Source organism: Carcharhinus amblyrhynchos, chromosome 3 (genome assembly GCF_965287045.1).
Source record: "Carcharhinus amblyrhynchos chromosome 3, sCarAmb.v2.hapA, whole genome shotgun sequence".
Lineage (NCBI taxonomy): Eukaryota > Metazoa > Chordata > Chondrichthyes > Carcharhiniformes > Carcharhinidae > Carcharhinus > Carcharhinus amblyrhynchos.
In genome coordinates, this window is record NC_137326.1 from 65230219 (window position 1) to 65251859 (window position 21641).

Consider the following 21641-nt stretch of genomic DNA (forward strand, 5'->3'; position numbering starts at 1 on the left):
TGGCTGATCTGAAGTGGATCGGTTCCACTTTCCCGCTTTCTCCCCATAACCTTTAATTCCCTTGTCTACCAAAAACCTATCTACCCGTGACTTAAATATATTTAGCGAGGTAGCCTCCACCACTTCAACGGGCAGAGAATTCCAGAGATTCACCACTCTTTGAGTGAAGAAGTTTTTCCTCAACTCCGATCTAAACTGCGCCCCCCCCGCCTTATCTTGAGGCTGTGCCCTCTAGTCCTGCTATCCTTTCTAAGCAAGAAGAATCTCTCTACCTCTACCCTATCCATCCCTTTCATTATATTATACGTCTCTATTAGATCCCCCCTCATCCTTCTAAACTCCAACAAGTACAGACCCAGTCTATTTAGTCTCTCTTCATAGTCCAACCCCCTCATCTCCGGTATCAGCCTAGTGAACCTCCTCTGCACTCCCTCCAAGGCTAATATATCCTTGCGCAAGTGCGGCGACCAAAATTCCACACAGTACTCCAGCTGCGGCCTCACCAGTGCCCTGTACAGTTGCAGCAAGACCTCCCTACTTTTATATTCTATCCCCCTCGCTATAAAGGCCAACATTCCATTTGCCTTCTTGATCACCTGCTGCACCTGCAGACTGGGTTTTTGCAACTCATGCACAAGGACCCCCAGGTCCCTCTGCACCATAGCATGCTGCAGCTTTTCGCCCTTTAAATAGTAATTACTACTATTATTTCTGCCAAAGTGGATAACCTCACACTTGCTAACATTATACTCCATCTGCCAGGTCCTCACCCACTTGCTTAGCCTATCCAGATCCCTCTGCAGACTTTCCACACCCTCCACATAATGTGCTTTTCCACTCATCTCTGTGTCATCAGCAAATTTTGTCACCCTACACTCAGCCCCCTCCTCCAGATCATCTATATAAATGGTAAATAGCTCAGGCCCCAGCACCGATCCCTGCAGCACTCCACTAGTCACCAACTGCCAATCAGAATAGCACCCACTGATACCAACTCTCTGCTTCCTATTAGACAACCAATCCTCTATCCACGCTAACACCTTACCCCCAACTCCGTGCACCCTAACCTTCTGTAGCAACCTTTTATGAGGCACCTTATCAAACTCCTTTTGGAAATCTAAAAACACCACATCCACCAGTTCCCCTCTGTCTACCGCACTAGTCACATCCTCATAGAAATCCAATAAATTCATCAAATAGTACAGGGGATAGCTAATGTTGGTTACACAAGTACACAGGTGATTGTTGAATGGGACTTGGTGTGAGTTTGAATAAAGCAATAACAGATGTTCAATTAAGTCAGCTTTATGTTGGATGCAGTTTGAAAGGTAAATCAGGAGAACATTAGAATTGTTGAGTCTGGAGTTAACAAAGGCATTGCTAAGTGTTTCAGGTAGGAGTGGAGACCGATATTGTTACAGGGGTGAAACAGGAGATCTTCCTGTTTGCAAGATCTTCTGTTTCCCATCTTCCTGTGATGGATTGGATATGTATTCAGAAACTCATCTTGGTCAGACATGACACTGAGGTTGCAAACAGACTGGTTCAGGCAAGAGAAAGGATGGAGTCAGTGCTGGAGAACAGAGTTTGTCACAGGTACCAAAAACAATGGCTTCTGTCTTCCCAATATTTAATTAGAGGACATTCCTCTTCATCCAGTTCTGGATGTCAGATAAGCAGGGCTTTTTTTTTGGAGAAGTATGATGACAGCAGATTTACAGAAGAGAGGGACAACATCTGAAGAACATAAGAAATAGGAGCAGGAGTAGGCCATCTAGCCCTTCAAGCCTGCCCCGCCATTCAATAAGATCATGGCTGATCTGTCGTGGCTCAGTTCCACATTCCCGCCCTCTCCCCATAACCCTTAATCCCCTCTCTTATCAAAAACCCATCAACCCGCGTCTTAAAAATATTTAGCGAGGTAGCCTCCACCACTTCAACGGGCAGAGAATTCCAGAGATTCACCACCCTTTGAGTGAAGAAGTTCCTCCTCAACTCCGTTCTAAACCGCCCCCCCTTTATCTTGAGGCTGTGCCCCCTAGTCCTATTATCCTTTCTGAGCGGGAAGAGTCTCTCCACCTCTATCCTATCCATCCCATTCATCGTCTTATACGTCTCAATGAGATCTCCCCTCATTCTTCTAAACTCTAACGAGTACAAGCCTAGTTTATTCAGCCTCTCCTCATAGCTCAACCCCCTCAACTCCGGTATCAGCCTAGTAAACCTCCTCTGCACTCCCTCCAAGGCCAAAATATCCTTGCGTAAGTACGGCGCCCAAAACTGCACACAGTACTCCAGCTGCGGCCTCACCAATTCCCTATACAGCCGCAGCAAGACCTCCCTACTTTTATATTCAATCCCCCTCGCTATGAAGGCCAGCATCCCATTCGCCTTCCTGATCACCTGCTGCACCTGCAAGCTGGGTTTTTGCGACTCATGCACAAGGACCCCAAGGTCCCTCTGCACCGTTGCCTGCTGCAGTTTTTCGCCACGTAAGTGATAATCCTTCCTACCATTATTCCTACCAAAGTGGACCACCTCGCACTTGCCAACATTAAATTCCATTTGCCATTTCCTGACCCATTCGCCCAGCCTATCTAGATCCTTCTGTAGACTCTCCACACCCTCCGCACAATTTGCCTTTCCTCCAATCTTGGTGTCATCAGCAAATTTCGACACCCTACACTCGGTTCCCTCCTCCAGATCATCTATATAAATGGTAAATAGCTGAGGCCCCAGCACCGACCCCTGAGGCACTCCACTAGTCACCATCCGCCAATCTGAATAGCACCCATTGACCCCCACTCTCTGCCTCCTATTTGACAACCAATCCTCTATCCACGCTAACACCCTACCCCTAACTCCCTGTCCCCGACCTTCTGCAATAACCTCCTGTGAGGTACCTTGTCAAACGCCTTCTGAAAATCCAGAAAGACCACATCCACAGGCTCTCCTCTATCCACCGCCCTAGACACATCCTCATAGAACTCCAGTAAATTTGTCAGACACGACTTCCCTTTAACGAAACCGTGCTGCGTCTGCTCTATCAAGCAATTCCTCTCAAGATGCCTCGCTATTTCCTCCTTGATGACGGATTCTAACATTTTACCTACAACAGACGTTAAACTAACCGGCCTATAATTCCCTGCCTTTTGCCTGGCACCCTTCTTAAACAACGGCGTAACATTAGCCGCTTTCCAGTCTTCCGGCACTTCCCCGGAATCCAGCGACGTCTGGAAAATAACCACCAAGGCATCACTATCACCTCCGCCATTTCTTTCAGAACCCTCGGACGCATTCCATCCGGTCCTGGCGACTTGTCCACAATCAGTCCCTACAGTCTGTCGAGCACCTCCTCTCTAGTAACAGTAATGTCATTAAGACCCTCCAGTCCTACCACCTTTCCATCTCTAACACCCGGCAAATTATTCACGTCCTCCTCCGTGAAGACAGAGAATCATTAACATTGTCTATTAACATGGAGGCCAGAAGGGAAGTTGGGCAGTAATCAATTTCGGGGAATAAGCTTTAGGGTGCAATAGGTGAGCCACATGGATGAGATAAACTCAGAGAGGGAAGAAAGGAGAGAAACTAAAAAAAGATGCAAGTTTAGGACCACAGTTGTTTGGCTTGATGGGTGATGGTTGGGCATCTGTCTTCCCCGTACACCTAACCTACTGTTGAAATCCTCCCCTTGGTTCATCTAGATTTCACAATTCTAATGCCTTTTTACACTTCCTCCAATCTTCCATTCTGTAGAATCTTGAACACACCCAAATCTGCTGGTATCCTAACTCACATCAAGTCCCATTCACCCCTGTGCTTGCTGGCATATATTGGCACCTGTTAACTAAAGCCTCAATTGGAAAATTCTCATCTTTCTTTTCAAGTCCCTCAATGGCATCACCACTCCCCATTTCCAAGAGGGGAAGCGATGGATGCACCATTCCCTACTTCGAAGAGGGGAGGCAATGCTCTAGTGGTATTATAGCTAGATATTAATCCAGAAATTCAACTAATGTTCTGGGGATCCAGGTTCAAATCCTACCACGACATATGGTAGAATTTTAATTCAGTAAAAAAAAAATTCCAGAATTCAGAATCTACTGATGACCATTGTTGATTCTCAGAAAAACCCATCTGGTTCACTAATGTCATAATGTAAGGCACTAATGTAGGGCGGAAATCTGTTGTTCTTACCTGGTCTGGCCTACATGCAATTTCAGAGCCACAAGCAATGTAGATGACTCTCAACTGCTCTCTAAAATGACCTAGCAAGCCACTCAGTTCACGGGCAACTAGGGATGGGCAATAAATGCTGGGCAGCCAGCAAAGCCCATGTGCCATGAAAGAATAAAAAAAGATATCTCTGCTCCTTCATTCTGGCTACATATGAATCCCCAATTTTTACTTCTCCACCATTGGAAGCAGTGCCTTTAGCTGCTGAGACCCTAAGATCCTTGAACCTCTCTACCTCTCTTTCCTTTTAAATGCTGCTTAAAACTTCTTTGACCAAGCTTTTAGTTAGCAACCTAAAATCTGTTTGTTTGTTCAGTATTAACATTTGTTGGGACACTACCATAGGGTGCTGTAGAAATGCAATGTTATTGTTCAAAATGTCCATATGCCTCTGTGTTTTTGCTACCCTCAGCACTGAGCACCTTAGCTGTCTTTCTAATCCAGAGACAAAGCCAAGGGTGTAAAGGGAAATAGAGGAGAGAATCCCCTCCCACTGGCATTTCCAAGAGAGAATGAGAGTATTACACTCCAGTCTAAAGGAAGCAGAGAGAAATTGGACACGTAGACTGGACTTTTCCAGCCCTTGCTGCTGACGGTGTCTCCCGATCCGAAAGTCAACCTCGGATGCGGGTTCACCGGCAACAGGACAGGTGAGCAAAGCAAATTGCCGTTGACTTCAGTGGGACTGGAAGATCCTGCCAGTGACCAATGGTGAGCAAAACTCACTGTGAGGGGGCTAGAAAACCCCAGCAGTAGGTTTTGTGGGGTGGAGCCTACATGTGCTGTGGGGAAATGCTTCAGAAAAACATAGCCTGGCAGCATTCCTGATTTCCCAGTCTGTCTCACTAATCTCTAGTCTTGTGTTTACACCTGGTTTCCTGTTATATCGACTGACCAGGATTTTGTACAAACTGCAGGTTACCCAAACATGGAGCTGAATTCTCCAGATGGTGGGGTGGTTTCATTGGAGGAGCCCAATGAGAGGAAGCAACAGGAGGGACAGTCAGGCACTGTTACAGGTACTTGACATCCACTCCCATCAACCCACATTGCAATTTCCATTCAATCTTCAACTATTATTTTTTGACTACACTAACTTTTTTAAAAAACTAGTGTACTTGCTTGCCATGAATCACTGCTCATTAACTTCAGGGAAATATGCAGGCACACATTGCAACATGTTTTAACAGTTCTAACAGCCTGAGGTGCTTCCTTTCACATCCTGAGAGTTTATCTCATTAATCCCTCAGTTATTTCCCAGTTTGGAGCACAGTCCCATTCACTTATAACTACAACTTGTTTAGTTAGATAAGCTCAGACTTATTAAAATTAAATTCCACCTGTCACACTCATTCATTCCATTGAGAAAAAAGGACATTAAGAAACATGCATTATCTGCGGCAAAGTAAATAAGTTAAGGATGGTATTAAATTGAAAGAAAAGATGTACCATGCTGCGAGATTAGTGGTAGGCCAGAAGATTTGGAAAATATTAGAACCAGCAAAGGATAAGGTAAGTCACAAAGATATACATCATGCTTGCCTTCATCGGTCGGGGCATTGAGTATAAAAATTGGCAAGTCATGCTGCAGCTGTACAAATCTTAGTTAGGCCTCATTTACAATATAGTGTACAATTCTGGTTGCCACGCTACCAGAAGGATGTGGATGCTTTGGAGACGGTACAGAAGAGGTTTACCAGGATGTTGCCTAGTCTAGAGGGTATTAATTATGAGGAGAGGTTGGATAAACTCAGTTTGTTCGTACTGGAACGACAGAGGTTGATGGGTGACCTGATAAAGGTTTACAAGATTATGAGTGGCATGGACTTTTCTACTAGGGTAGAAAAGTTAAGTACCAGGGGACATAGGTTTAAGGTCCGTGAGGAAAAGTTTAGAGGAGATATGTGAGGCAAGTCTTTTTTATGCAGATAGTGGTGAATGTCTGGAACGTGCTGTCCAGGGAGGTGGTGACAGCAGTTACAATAGCATCATTTAAGGAGCAATTAGACAAATACGTGAATAGAATGGGAATGGAAAGATATGGACTCCGTAGGTGCATACGGTTTTAATTTAGGCAGACAACATGGTTGGCGCAGGCTTGGAGGGCTGAAGGGTGCCCTCCTGTGCTGTACTGTTCTTTGTTCTTTGATAACTAAAAATCAGTTTGAGTAAGAGAAAACTAGGAAGAAATATAAAAACAGACGTTAGCTATGAGGAGAGGTCAGAGAAACTTGGTTATTCTTACTGGAGCGCCGGAGGCTGAGGGAAGAGCTGATAGAAGTCTACAAGATTATGAGAGGCATGGATAGAAGCTTTTTCCCAGGGTGGAAGAGTCACAGGTTTAAGGTGCGATGGGCAAGGCTTAAAGGAGATATACGAAGGAGATTTTTTACACAAAGAGTAGTGGGTGCCTGGAACTCGTTGTCAGGGGAGATAGTGGAGGCAGATATGGTAGTGACTTTTAAGGGACGTCTTGACAACTACATGAATAGGATGAGAATAGAGGGATATAGTCCCCGGAAGCATAGGGGGTTTTAATTAAGTTGGGCAGCATGGTGGGTGCAGGCTTGGAGGTCTGAAGGGCCCGTTCCTGTGCTGTAATTTTCCTTGTTCAGACAGTAAAAGCTTCAAGTCTATAAAATGGAAAAGAGAGTCTAAAATGAGCATCGGTACCTTCAAGAACACGTACTGGGAAAACTAATGGGATTAAAGGCTGACAAATGCCCTGGACTGATGACCTGTACCCTGGGGTGTAAAAAGAAGTGGCTAAAGAGATAGTTGATGATTGGTTGTCATCTTCCAAAATGCCCTCAATTCCAGAAAGGTCCCAGTGGATTGGAAAATTGCAAATGTAACCCTTTTATTCAAGAAGCAGGGGTAAGCAGCAGCAGACTATAGGCTAGTTAATTTAGTATCTGTCACTGAAAAAATTGTAGATCCATTGTTAAAGAGCTGGCAGCAGGCGATTTGAAAAATCATAATACAATCAAGTAAAGTCAACATGGTTTTGTGAAAGAGAAATTGTGTTTGACTATGTATAGAGTTCTTTGAGGATGTATAGAGTTCTTACTATGTAAGAACCAGTAAATGAAGTGTATTTCAATTTCCAAAAGGCATTTGATAAGGTGACATACCAAAGATTACTTCATAAGATAATAGTTAATGTTGTTGGGTGCGATATATTAGCATGGACAGAGGACTGGATAACTAACAGAAAACAGCTGGGATATATAGGTCATTTACAGGTTGGCAAACTTGCAGAGTTACTGGGGCCTCTATCTACATTAATGACTTGGGTAAAAGGATTAAGCTTGTTGCAGCCAAACAATTTAGGGTTGTTTTCGTTGGAAAGAAGGCGGCTAAGAGGGGATCTTATTGAAACATATAAGATGATTAGAGGTTTAGATAGGGTGGATAGTGATAGTCTTTTTCCTCGGATGGAGAAAGCTAGCACGAGGGGGCATGGCTTTAAATTAAGGGGGGGTAGCTACAGGACGGATGTCAGGGGTAGGTTCTTTACCCAGCGGGTGGTGAGGGATTGGAATGCCCTGCCTGCTGCAGTTGTAAATGCGCCTAGTTTGGGGGCGTTTAAGAGATCTGTGGATAGGTTTATGGACGAAAAGGGATTGGTATAGGCTAGTGGGTCATTGTTTTTGTAACTGGTCGGCACAACATCGTGGGCCGAAGGGCCTGTTCTGCGCTGTAATGTTCTATGTTCTATGTTCTATGTAATACAAAAATAGGTAAGAATTTCAGACACCCACACTCCGAAAGATGTGCTGGTTAGGTGAATTGGCCATGCTAAATTCTCCCTCAGCGTATTCGAACAGATGCCAGAGTGTGGTGACTAGGGAATTTTCACAGTAACTTCATTGCAGTGTTAATGTAAGCCTACTTGTGACACTAATAAAAAAACTTTACTTTAAGAAAGCAAGTTGTAAGGAAGATGCAACGACTTGGATTTTATGTTTATGTTAGTGTTGGATGGATTTGCCAATGACAGTGGAAAATATTGTAAGAAGGCCAAAGTTATGAGCTGTGTTGGTGTGAAAGCTAGCCATGATCATCCCCTCCCCACGTCAGTGGAAAGCCATGTTTCCCACCATTCAACATCAGGAATTTCATCTGAATACATTTACCTTTCATTTGGGTGGCACAGTTGTTAGCACTATTGCCTCAGTGCCAGAGACCCGGGCTCGATTCCCGATTTGGGTCACTGTCTGTGTGAAGCTTGCACGTTCTCCCCGTGTCTGCATGAGTTTCCTCCGAGTGCCCCGGTTTCCTCCCACAGTCTAAAGATGTGCAGGTTAGCTGGATTGGCCATACTAAATTGCCCTTAGTGTCAGGGGGATTAATGAAGGTAAATGCATGGGATTAGGGGGATAAGACCTAGCTGGGATTGTGGTTGATGTAGACTCGATGGGCCAAATGACCTCCTTCTGCACAGAAGGATTCTATGATTCTTATCTTTAGTTTGCTGCAGATAATGCATATCTCTTAATGTCCTTTTTTCTCAATGTGATATGAACAGGAACCCAGGAAGGAGGTAGAGGAAGCACAGCTTGCATACCAAGCTTCACAACCCCTTTAAAGCAAGAAGCACTCCAACATGAAGGCCAAAGGAGGCCTGCAAGTGACCCCACCGACTCCTCACTCCAAAATAGTGATTCTGGGAACCCTGGCCCTGAGTTGAACCTTTCAGTGTCCTCCAAGTGCTCTCCGGTGCCCTCTGAGTAGAGTGCAGAGGGTGCTGGCTGCCTGAATGCTTACCTCCGAAAAGCCCCTCTGAGGTGAGGTGAAGGTGCCAGCTTCACGCTTCTGTGTAAATGGCGGTGATGTGACATCAAGTCGGTGTCAGCTGAAAATTCTGTGGTGCTCAATATCCACAGAGAGTGCTCACTAATGACATTAATATATTAAAATGAGCAGTCTGCAATCCTGAGGCACTCCACCAGTGAGGGGCCAGAATGATCAGAACTCAAACGTACTCTCCACCATTCCCGTAAACAGATTACGGGCTCAAAATCATCCCCATGGTGATTGTGGGAGGGAGAAGGGGGCCTGGTGTTGGAAAAAGCCAAAGGTGGCTAAATGCAAGAAAGGTTTGGGGTTTGAGGGGTGTCCGAAAAGGGGTGTGTGAGAAATTGGGGGTGATTCACTTACCCTAGCTGAGCGAAGAAGATCATTCGTCTTTTTCCAGCACTGCTGCCCCGCCTTCCACTGGAGTGCGCCTTCACGGACCAGGGCTGCCACTGTATCCCAGATGGGAATGGTGACCTTGCTGGAAGGCCATCTCCTGGAGCTGGGGAAGAAGATGTCCCACCTTTGCTCCACTCCATCCAGCATCTTGGTGATCGTCTCCGAAAAGCATAGTGATGTCTTCTTGGCTGTCATCCCTGCAATCATTGTGAAACAAGTGCTAGAGAGAACAGTTTGCAGACCTGTCTTTAAAAATTCAGACAAAATTCAAAACCGTTTATAAAGAGCTCCCCAGTTCTTGCAACAGTTAAGTCATTGCAAGGTGGGCAAATCAGAGGGAATATGCCACAGGAGCAGAGTGATACATGTGGGAATAGAAATTATCACTAATGAGGCATAAAATTCATCCCGCAAACATGCTGGCACTGTCAGCAGGAAACGCTCAGTTTTTCACATCGTAACCAACACTGCCATTTTTTGGTAAGGTTTCACCCATTGTATTTCTGTGAAGACAAAACTCAAGTAATTATTTAATTATTCTGCCATTTCCTTGTTCTCTATTATAAATTCACCTGTTTCAGACTGTAAGGGACCTATGTTTGCCTTATGTTTACGCACTTTTAGAGTCCATTTTATGTTTGTTGCAAGTTTATTCTCATACTCCATTTCCCTCTTTTAATCAGCCTCTTGGTCCTCCTTTACTAAATTCTAAATTGCTCCCAATCCTCAGGCCTGCTACTGTTTCCAGCAACTTTATATGAGTCCTCTTTGGATCTAATACTGTCCTTAATTTCCTTAGTTCTCCAGGGTTGGTCCATTTTCCTGTTGTGATTTTGCACCGGAAGGGAATGTAAAACTATTCCAATGCATATATTTGTTCATCAAAATATTAGTCATTACCTAACTACTGTCATTCTTTTTAATGTTGTTCCCCAATCTATCATAACCAACTCACCCCTCACACTTTTGTAATTTCCTTTGTTTCAAATTTAGACCCTAGCTTTGGATTGGAATTCAATTTTCCATATTAAACGAATAGTTTAGTCACGTTATGATCATTTTTCCCTAAAGGTTATCAATTATCCCCTTCTCATTACACACTAGCAAATGCAAGATAGCCTGTTCCCTAGTTGGTTCTTTGACGTACTAGATATATTCAACATACAGGATTTTGATCCAGTGATAATAAAGAAATGGTGATATACTTTGAAGTCAGGATAATGAGTGACTTAGAGAGGAACTTACGTGTGGTGGTGTTCTCATGTATCTGTTGCCCTTGTCGTTGTGTGTTTGGAAGGTGCTAATGAAGGAGCCTTGTTTGTTTGCTGCAGTGCATCCTGCAGATGGTACACACTGCTGCCACTTGTGTTGGTGGTGGATGGGGTGTCAATCAAATGCATTCTTTTGCCCTGGGTAGTGTTGAGTTTCTTTAATCTTATTGAAGCTGCACTCATCCAGGCAAGTGGAGAGTATCCCTTCACATTCCTGACTTGTGTCTTATAGTTTTTGGACAGGCTTTGGGGAGTTAGAAGGTGAGTTACTGTCCACAGAATTCTTAGTCTCTTACTTACTTTTATAGCCACAATATTTATATGGTGTTCCAGTTCAGTTTCTGGTCAATAGTAATGTTGATATGGGGGATTCAGCAATGGTAATATCATTGAATGTCAAGGGGCAATAATTAGCTTCTCTCTTGTTGAAGATGGTCATTGCTTAGCATTTGTGTGGCATGGTTATTAGTTCCCATTTATCAGCTCAAGCCAGAATATTGTCCAGGTCTTAATACATATAGACACAGAGTTCTTCACTATCCGAGGAGTCACAAATGGTGCTGAACATTTTTTGCTGATGACTGCACATCCCCATTTCTGGCTTTATAATGGAGGGAAAGTCAATGATCAAACAGTTGATGATCGTTAGACCTAGGACACAACCCTGAGAATCCTAGGCCTAACCTATTCTGCTATGCTTTAAAGAGAGCTTCAGATGCCAGACTAGAAAATTTTTCTGTTTCAGCATAGATATGAGGATGGGATACTTTGCTCCAGGAGTAATTCCACTAATAAATTAGCAATCTGTTATAGTAAAACAGACATTATTTTAATAACACAGTTAAACTATGACACTAACAAATGAAACAGCTTAACTATTTCAGATTTGAACAGTATTTAAAACATTAAAAAAACTCTTAGTTTCTAAATTATTACTGTTTCAGTTCCAAATAAGCAACATTCTTCTTACAGACTCAAAAAATCTTCAAATACAGTTAGTGACCATAAATACACTTGTTATAAACAGTGTAAACTGCTTTGAAGCTTTCAGAGAGACTTTGTGGTGAGAACAGCTTGCAGACCTGTCTTTAAACAAAGCCCAGACAAAATTCAAAACTGTTTTTCTCTGTTACATATCTAGCTCCTCCCATTAACCACATGACCCTGCATGCCTCAACCTATCTTCCATTCCTTTAATCAAAAGCCCCAGGGGACCTTTTTTTTGTGAACAAAAATCCACTAGCTGTCTCCCAAGTAAACGTTACATGGCTAATATCACACTATCACCACAATAGGAATAATTATACAAGCACATATTGTAAAGGTGGTGAATTTCTTTATTGTATCCAGGATATTTTTCTGCAATAGTGTCCTGGCGCCAACAAGGGACATATTGCATTAGACCTAATAATGAGTAATAAATCAGATTTTATTGATAGCTTAATGGTGCATAAATGATTTTATGATTCTATGAAACATGTACCTAAAAAGATCACCATATAGTCAAATTTAATGTCATGTTTGAAAGGGTGACAGCAAAGCAATTATTAAGATTCAGGTGAGGTTAATTTCATAGGAACAGGAGTACATCATTCAGGTCTCCAGTCTGCTCTGCCATTTAATGAGATCGTGGCTGATCTGTGGCCTAACTCCACATTAATATGGATCTATGGCCTTTGGTCCATGTCTTTAATGGCTTTGCTTAACAAAAGTTTACCTGCCTCAGATTTCAATATAGCAGCTGATCTTGCGTAAACATTTGTGGAAAAAGTTCCAAACCTTTACTACTCTTTGTGTGTAGGTGTGCTTCCTAACTTCTGGTCCAATTTTTAGATTATGCTGTCTAGTTCTAGAATCTCCAACTGGAGGAAATAGTTTATCTTTATCTACCCTGTCTTTTCCTGTCTTGAAGACTTTATTTACCCTGTCTTTTCCTGTCTTGAAGACTTTATTTACCCTGTCTTGAAGACTTTGATCAGATCATCCCTTAATCTTCTAAATTCTAGAGAAAACAGGTTTGATTTATATAATTTGTCCTCATAATGCAGCATGGTGGCACAGTGGTTAGCACTACTGCTTCACAGCCCCAGGGACCCGGATTTGATTCCCCGCTTGGATCGCTGTCTGTGCGGAGCCTGCACGTTCTCCCCCCTGTTTCTTCTGGGTACTCCAGTTTCCCTCACACTCCAAAAGATGTGCTGGTTAGGTGCAATGGCCATACTAAATTCTCCCTCAGTGGACCCAATTATTCCCATGAAACTCATCTCCAAACTCCGTGGCCTCGGCCTTGGCACCTCCCTCAGCGACTGAGTCCTGAACTTCCTAACTCACAGACCACAATCAGTAAGGATGGGCAACAATACCTCCTCCATGATCATCCTCAACATCAATGCCCCACAAAGCTGTGTTCTCAGTCCCCTATTATGCTCCTTCTACACCTATGACTGTGTGGCCAAATTCCCCTCCAATTTGATTTTCAAATTTGCTAATGACATCACTGTAGTGGGTGAGATCTCAAACAATGACATGAGAGAGTAAAGGAATGAGATAAAGAATCTGGTGAATTGGTGCAGCAACAATAATCCCTCCCTCAATGTCAACAAAATGAAGGAGATTGTCATTGACTTCAGGAAGCATAAAGAAGAACATGCCTCTGTCTACAACAAAGGGGACGAAGTAGAAAGGCTGGAGAGCTTCAATTTTTTAGGTGTCCAGATCACCAACAACCTTTCTTGGTCCCCCCATGCCAACAATATAGATAAGAAAGCTCACTAATGCTTCTATTTTCTCAGAAGACTAAGGAAATTTGACATGTCAGCTATGACTCTCACCAACTTTTACAGATGCACCAAAGAAAGCATTCTTTCCAGTTGTATCACAATTTGGTATGGTTCCTGCTCTGCCCAAATCTGCAATGATCTACAAAAGATCATGAATGTAGCCCAATCCATCACGCAAAGCAGCCTCCCATCCATTGACTCTGTCTACACTTCCCACTGCCTCGGCAAAGCAGCCAGCATAATTAAGGGCCCCATGCACCCCAGACATTCTCTCTTCCATCTTCTTTCTTTAATAAAAAGATACAAAAGTCTGAGATCACGTACCAGCTGACTCAAGAACAGCTTCTTACCTGCTGCTGTCAGACTTTTGAATGGACTTACCTTGCATTAAGATCTTTCTCTATACCCTAGCTATGACTGTAACAACATTCCGCGCTCTCTCATTTCTTTCTCTATGAATGGAATGTTTTGTCTGTATAGTGTGCAAGAAAAAATATTTTTCACTGTATGTCAATACATATGACAATAATAAATCAAAATCAAACAAGCATCCGAATGTGGCGACTTGGGGATTTTCATAATAACTTCATTGCAGTGTTAATAAAAGCCTACTTGTAAAATCATTAAAATTAACAGATTAAACCCCTATTGTCCAGGTACCATTCTTATAAACCTATGCTGTACTCCATCCAAAGTGTGGTTCCCAGATCTGCTGACAGTGACACCAAGTGGAGTCTAACCAGCATTTTGTAAAGCTGCAGCATAACTTCTGCATCCTTATACTCCAGTCCTCTAGATATAAAGGCCAACATTCCTTTAGTCTTCCTGGTTATTATATGCACCTGTTTGTGGCATTTTAAAGATCTATGCACCTGAACCACCAAGTTTGTTCGGACTTCTAGTGTTATTAACTTCATACCATCTATCAATCCATCGCTGGATTCCGGGGAAGTGCCGGAAGATTGGAAAACGGCTAATGTTACGCCATTGTTTAAGAAGGGTGCCAGGCAAAAGGCAGGGAATTATAGGCCGGTTAGTTTAACGTCTGTTGTAGGTAAAATGTTAGAATCCGTCATCAAGGAGGAAATAGCGAGGCATCTTGAGAGGAATTGCTTGATAGAGCAGACATAGCACGGTTTCGTTAAGGGGAAGTCGTGTCTGACAAATTTACTGGAGTTCTATGAGGATGTGTCTAGGGCGGTGGATAGAGGAGAGCCGGTGGATGTGGTCTTTCTTGATTTTCAGAAGGCGTTTGACAAGGTACCTCACAAGAGGTTATTGCAGAAGGTCAGGGGACATGGAGTTGGGAGTAGGGTGTTAGCGTGGATAGAGGATTGGTTGTCAAATAGGAGGCAGAAAGTGGGGGTCAATGGGTGCTATTCGGATTGGCGGATGGTGACTAGTGGAGTGCCCCAGGGGTCGGTGCTGGGGCCTCAGCTATTTACCATTTATATAGATGATCTGGAGGAGGGAACCGAGTGTATGGTGTCGAAATTTGCTGATGACACCAAGATTGGTGGAACGGCAAATTGTGCGGAGGGTGTGGAGAGTCTGCAGAAGGATCTAGATAGGCTGGGCGAATGGGCCAGGAACTGGCAAATGGAATTTAATGTTGGCAAGTGCGAGGTGGTCCACTTTGGTAGGAATAATGGTAGGAAGGACTATTACTTATGTGGCGAAAAACTGCAGCAGGCGACGGTGCAGAGGGACCTCGGGGTCCTTGTGCACGAGTCGCAAAAACCCAGCCTGCAGGTGCAGCAGGTGGCCAGGAAGGCTAATGGGATGCTGGCCTTCATAGCGAGGGGGATTGAATATAAAAGTAGGGAGGTCTTGCTGCGGCTGTATAGGGCATTGGTGAGGCCGCAGCTGGAGTACTGTGTGCAGTTTTGGGCGCCATACTTACGCAAGGATATTTTGGCCTTGGAGGGAGTACAGAGGAGGTTTACTAGGCTGATGCCGGAGCTGAAGGGGTTGAGCTATGAGGAGAGGCTGAATAAACTAGGCTTGTACTCGTTAGAGTTTAGAAGAGTGAGGGGAGATCTCATTGAGACATATAAGATGATGAATGGGATGGATAGGATAGAGGTGGAGAGACTCCTCCCGCTCAGAAAGGCCAGTAGGACTAGGGGGCACAGCCTCAAGATAAAGGGGGGGCGGTTTAGAACGGAGTTGAGGAAGAACTTCTTCACTCAAAGGGTGGTGAATCTCTGGAATTCTCTGCCCGTTGAAGTGGTGGAGGCTACCTCGCTAAATATTTTTAAGACGCGGGTTGATGGGTTTTTGATAAGCGAGGGGATTAAGGGTTATGGGGAGAGGGCGGGAATGTGGAACTGAGCCATGACAGATCAGCCATGATCTTATTGAATGGCGGGGCAGGCTCGAAGGGCTAGATGGCCTACTCCTGCTCCTATTTCTTATGTTCTTATGTATAAAGTACACAGATCTATCCTTTTTCAGTCCAAAATCTCACACTTGCTTTGATTGAAATCATTCTGCCACAGTTTTGCCCATTCACCTAGTCTATCAATATCCCATTATAACTTTATGCTATCATCTACACTGTCTACAATGCCACCTAACTTTGTGGCATCAGCAAATTTAGATATATGACTTTCTATGCTCTTATTGAAGTAATTAATAAATAATGTGAATAATTGAGGTCCTAACACAAATCCTCGTGGGCCATCACTAATCACATCTGTCAAATTGAGGACCGACCCACTATCCCTACTTTCTATCACCTGCTACTTAACCAAGTCCCCAGCCATGTCACAAATGTAATTTGCCCTCAATTCCATGGGCTTCTGCCTTAATTAACAGTCTCTTATTTGGGACTTTATCAAATGCCTTCTGGAAGTCTATACAAATAACATCTGCAGACATTTTCTGTCCACTACCACCGTCACCTCTTCAGAACATACAGTTAACTTTGTCTTACCTGTCATGAATCCATGCTGGTTTTCTCTAATTGACTGACAATTTGAAGTTTTCAGTTACCCTATCCTTGATTGTAGATTCCAACAATTTCCCCACCACAGATGTTAGGCTAACTGGTCTGTAATTCCCTGAATATCTTCTTTCACCCTTCTTAAAAAGCAGATAGAAATGATCAGTTTTCCAAACCAGGTGAAAGACTCCTGAATCCAGGAAATCTGAAAGATTATATTTGGGCATCAACAGTGTGCCCTTACTTTCTTTAACACCCTCAGATGGAAAGTATCACATCCTGGGGATTTGTCACTCCTTAATTCCATTAATTTCCTCCACCTTTATATATTCTGTGCCTGCCTGCCTCTCTCCACTTCATCTGACGAAGGAGCAGCGCTCCGAAAGCTTCTGATTTCAAATAAACCTGTTGGAACCTGGTGTTATGTGACCTCTCATTAATTTCCTCATTATTAACTTACATTAATTTTATTTAGACCCCGTCCTCAATCCACTATTAATTTCCTCTGGACTTCCGGCAATTTACTACCTCCCCATGTATACCTAGCGACTGAACCGTCCTAAACAACCTCCCATGACGGACCTTATCAAAGGCCTTGCTAAAATCCAGGTAGACAACATCCACCGCCTTTCCTTCATCCACTTTCCTGGTAACCTCTTCGAAAAACTCTAATAGATTGGTCAAACATGACCTACCACGCACAAAGCCATTCGACTCTCCCTAATGAGTCCCTGTCTATCCAAATATTTGTAGGTCCTATCCCTTATCACACCTTCCAATAACTTGCTCACTACCGACGTCAAACTTACTGGCCTGTAATTTCCTGGATTTCTTTTGGAACCTTTTTTAAACAACGGAACAACATGAGCCACCCTCCAATCATCTGGCACCTCCCCCGTGCATACTGACATTTTAAGTATGTCTGCCAGGGCCCCTGGAAGTTCACTACTAGCCTCCCTCAAGGTCCATGGGAATACCCTGTCCGGTCCTGGTTACTGATTAAATCTGGCTCATTATTCAATATTAAATCCAATATTGCTTGTTCCCTTGTTGTATTCAGAACATATTGCTAAAGGAAATTATCCTGGACACACTCAGGGAATTCACTACCCTTCTGACAGCTGCTTGCCTGCTTCTCCCAGCCTATGTTAAAGTTAAGAACATAAGAACTAGGAGCAGGAGTATGCCATTTGACCCCTCAAACCTGCTCCGCCATTCAATAATATCATGGCTGATCTTTTCATGGACTCAGCTCCACTTACCTGCTCACCATAACCTTTACTGTTCAAAAATCCATCTTTGTCTTAAAAACTTTCAATGAGGTAGCTTCAACAGCTTCATTGGGCAGGGAATTCCACAGATTCATAACCCTTTATGTGAAGAAGTTCCTTCTCAACTAATCCCAAATTTAGTCCCCCTTATTTTGAGACTATGCCCCTTAGTTCTGGTTTCACCTGTTGGTGGAAACAACCTCTCTGTTTCTATCTTATCTATTCCCTTCATAACCTTATATGTTTCTATAAGATCCCTCCTCATTCTTCTAAATTCCAATGAGTATAGTTCCAATCTACCCAGTTTCACCTCATAAGCCAACCCTCTCAACTTCGTAATCAACCTAATGAATCTCCTCTGCATCCTCTCCAGTGCCAGTATATCCTTTTTCTCAAGTAAGGAGATCAAAACTGTACACAGTACTCCAGATGTGGCCTCATCAGCACCTGATACAGCTGCAACATAACCTCCCTGTTTTTAAACTCCATCCCACTTGCAATGAAGGACAACATTCCCTTTGCTTTCCTAATTACCTGCTGCACTTGTAAACCAACTTTTTATGATTCATGCACAAGGACACCCAGTTTTCTCTGCACAGCATCATGTTGCAATGTTTTACTATTTATCCACCATAAATACTACTGTGCTTTTGCTACACACTTGCCTAATTCCTGCATTTATATATTATAGCAATTCAGAGCTGCTACCAGGGGGTCTATACACAACACCTATTACAGTTTTAGATCCTTTCCTAAGTTCCATCCATAAGGTGGAAAGCATCCACTGGATGTTTTCCCCTCATTATGTTCTCCCTCACCATTGAAGTCATTTTGTTCCTAATCAGTAAAGCTACTCCACCTTCTCTGCTATTTACCCCATCTGTCTTGTAAAACTTATATTTAGCTCAACCATCCTGCAGCCATGTCTCTGTAATGGCTACTGTATCAGTCTACGATTTGAATTTTTATCTCCAGTTTGTTTAATTTATTCTTTCCACTCCAAATATTTGTATCTAGAACTCATATTTGGGCCATAAATTCTAACCTGTCCCTCAGCACTGATGCTTTATTCGCCAGTTTATTATTTCTCTCTTCTGGTTTAACCAATATACTTCCAATAGTTTTACCATTACCTGCTGTACCTGAAGTAGGATTCCTGACTCTTTCTTTACTTTGTCCTATTGCTTATTTTTGAAACTGTATTGACTTCCCTCAAGGCAATGAGACAAAGACAATTCACAGTAAACTGTGCAAATCTATTCATGGGTAAACAGTATTAAAAATTAATTTAAAATAATTCAGAACCCGCTTATACATTATGGAAGCCAGAACTTCACCTGCCAAAAAGTAGTCATGGCTAACTAAAGAGATAAGAAATGAATGGTATTATCATGAATCTGCCTAGTAAAAGCAGGGACAAAAATTTAACAAGGATGGCACAATGGCAAGCACTGCTGCCTCACAGCACCATGGTTCAATTCCAGCCTTGAGTGACAATGTGGAGTTTACATGTTCTCCCTGTGTGGGTTTTGTCCAGGTGCTCTGGTTTCCTCCCACAGTCCAAAGATGTGTGGGTTAGGTTGATTGGCCATGCTAAATTGCCCCTTAGTACCAGGGGATCAGCAGGGTAAATGCGGGGGGGGTGGGATTAGCAGGGTAAATGCCAGGGGGTGTGGTGGTTACGGTGATAGGGCCTGGATGGAATTGTAGTCGGTATAGACTCAATGGACCGAATTGCCTCCTTTTGTATTGTAGGGTTTCTGTGATTCTAAGAAGGAGCGATAGGATATGCTCTACCGAGCAACAGGTTGAAAACCTACCTAAGTAACCAGTATTCAAAGGGGATGATGAGATGCAACCTTTCCTAGTAACGAGATTAGCAGGCAGTCAGATTGAATCAAGTGTAAACAGCCTTATCAGCAGGAAATAACTTACTTAGAAGACCGAGAAGTATACAGGGGTATAGAAATGCTAATTTTGAGATTCACAGAATGAGAGAGAAACAGACAGCCCAAATTCACAGGAGGGAGAATCAAACAGGAACCAGGGTATAATTGCAAGACAGACCAGTTTAGCATCTCACATCCAAGAGGCATTGTAACATTTAAGAGCTGACAAATCTCAGAGCAAAGAGAGGGCAAGAACCTTCGTAAAGGCAGTTTAAATTTCTTTGCTGGATCAGAAAAAGACATCTCCCAGACTTGATCATCTGCTCTGTATTGTGTAGTAACAATAAGCTAGATTTGACTTATAGGGTTATTTAACTTGATGCTGCTTGGAAACAGAAATGTCTTAAGGAGTTCAGGGATCACAGATGTATAGAGTCAGAGTTTTACAGCAATATAGCACAGAAACAGGCCCTTTGACCTTACCAGTCCATACAGACCATGGCGCCCTCCCAAGCTAGTCCCAGTTGCCCACATTGGCCATATCCCTCTAATCCTTTTCCATCCATGTAATTATCCAAATGCTTTTTAAATGTTGTTATTGTACTGGCCTCAACCACTTTCTTTGGTAGCTTATTCCATATATGCACCACCCTCTGTGAGAAGAAGTTGCCCCTCAGGTCCCTTTTAAATCTTTCCCCTCTCACCATGAACCTATACCCTCTACTTTTCAATTCCCCTTTCCTGGGGAAAAACAACTATGATTTCGTCCTATCTAAAAGAGAAATTGTCTATGCCCCTCATCATTTTATAGACCTCTATAAGGTCACCCCTCAGCCTCTTACGCTCAAGAGAAAAAAGTCCCATTCTATTCAGCCTCTGCTTAAAACTCAATCCATCAAACCCGGTAGCATCCTAGTAAACCTTTTCTGCACTCTTTCTAGTTTAATAATATCCTTTCTATAATATGGTGACCAGAATTGCACACAGAATTTCAAGTGTGGCCTTACCAATGTCTTGTACAACTTTAACAAGATGTTCCAACTCCTGTATTCAGTGTTCTGACCAATGAAACCAAGCATGCCGAATGCCTTCTTCGCCATTCTGTCCACCTGTCACTCAACTTTCAAGGAGCTATGAACATGTACCCCCTAGATCTCTTTGTTCTGTAACTCTCCCCAGTGCCCAATGATTAACTGAGTAAGTCCTGCCCTGGTTCAATCTACCAAAATGCATCACCTCGCATTTGTCTAAATTAAACTCCATCTGCCATTTGTCAGCCCACTGGCCCAATTGACCAAGATCCTATTGCAATTGGAGCTAACTTTCTTCACTGTCCACTGTGCCACCAATCTTAGTGTCATCTGCAAACTTACTAACCATGCCTCCTATATTCTCATCCAAATCATTAATATAAATGACAAATAACCATGGGCCCAGCACTGATCCCTGAGACACACCACTGGTCACAGGCCTCCAGTTTAAAAATAAACTCTCTACAACCACCCTCGGGCTTCTGTCAAGAAGTTAATTTTGTATCCATTTAGATACCTCACCGTGGATCCTGTGAAATTTAACTTGGTGCAACAACTTACCATGCGGTACCTTGTCAAAGGCCTTGCTAAAGTCCATGAAGACAACATCAGCTGCACTGCTCTCATCTACCTTCTTGGTTACCCCTTCAAAAAACTCAAAAGTGTCCAGAGGGGCAGTTTTTTCACATAGAGGGTGGTGAGTGGCTGGAACAAGCTGCCAGAGGTAGTAGTAGAGGCGGTATAATTTTATCTTTTAAAAAGCATTTAGATAGTTACGTGGGTATGATGGGTATAGAGGGATATGGGCCAAATGCAGGCAATTGGGAGTTTTAACAAAAAAGGGCGGCATGGACAAGTTGGGCTGAAGGACCTGTTTTCATGCTGTAAACATCTATGACTCTATGACTATGACTCTATGCCCCTTATGATTTTATAAACCTCGCTAAGGTGTATAAAATCTAATTCTCCTATATTCCAAGGAATAAAGTCCTAACCTGGCCAATCTCTCCCTCT

General features: G+C 43.1%; 1 protein-coding gene across 1 annotated transcript in view; it reads left to right on the plus strand.

The window, feature by feature from the left end:
- The window catches only part of LOC145340407 (nuclear receptor subfamily 2 group C member 2-like), a 263492-nt gene that overhangs the window by 215083 nt on the left and 26768 nt on the right, over positions 1-21641 (plus strand). The window contains exon 12 of the mRNA XM_080184880.1: positions 5157-5258. Coding sequence (XP_080041006.1) covers positions 5157-5258 — 102 coding nt within the window. The remainder of the gene's footprint in view (positions 1-5156; positions 5259-21641) is intronic.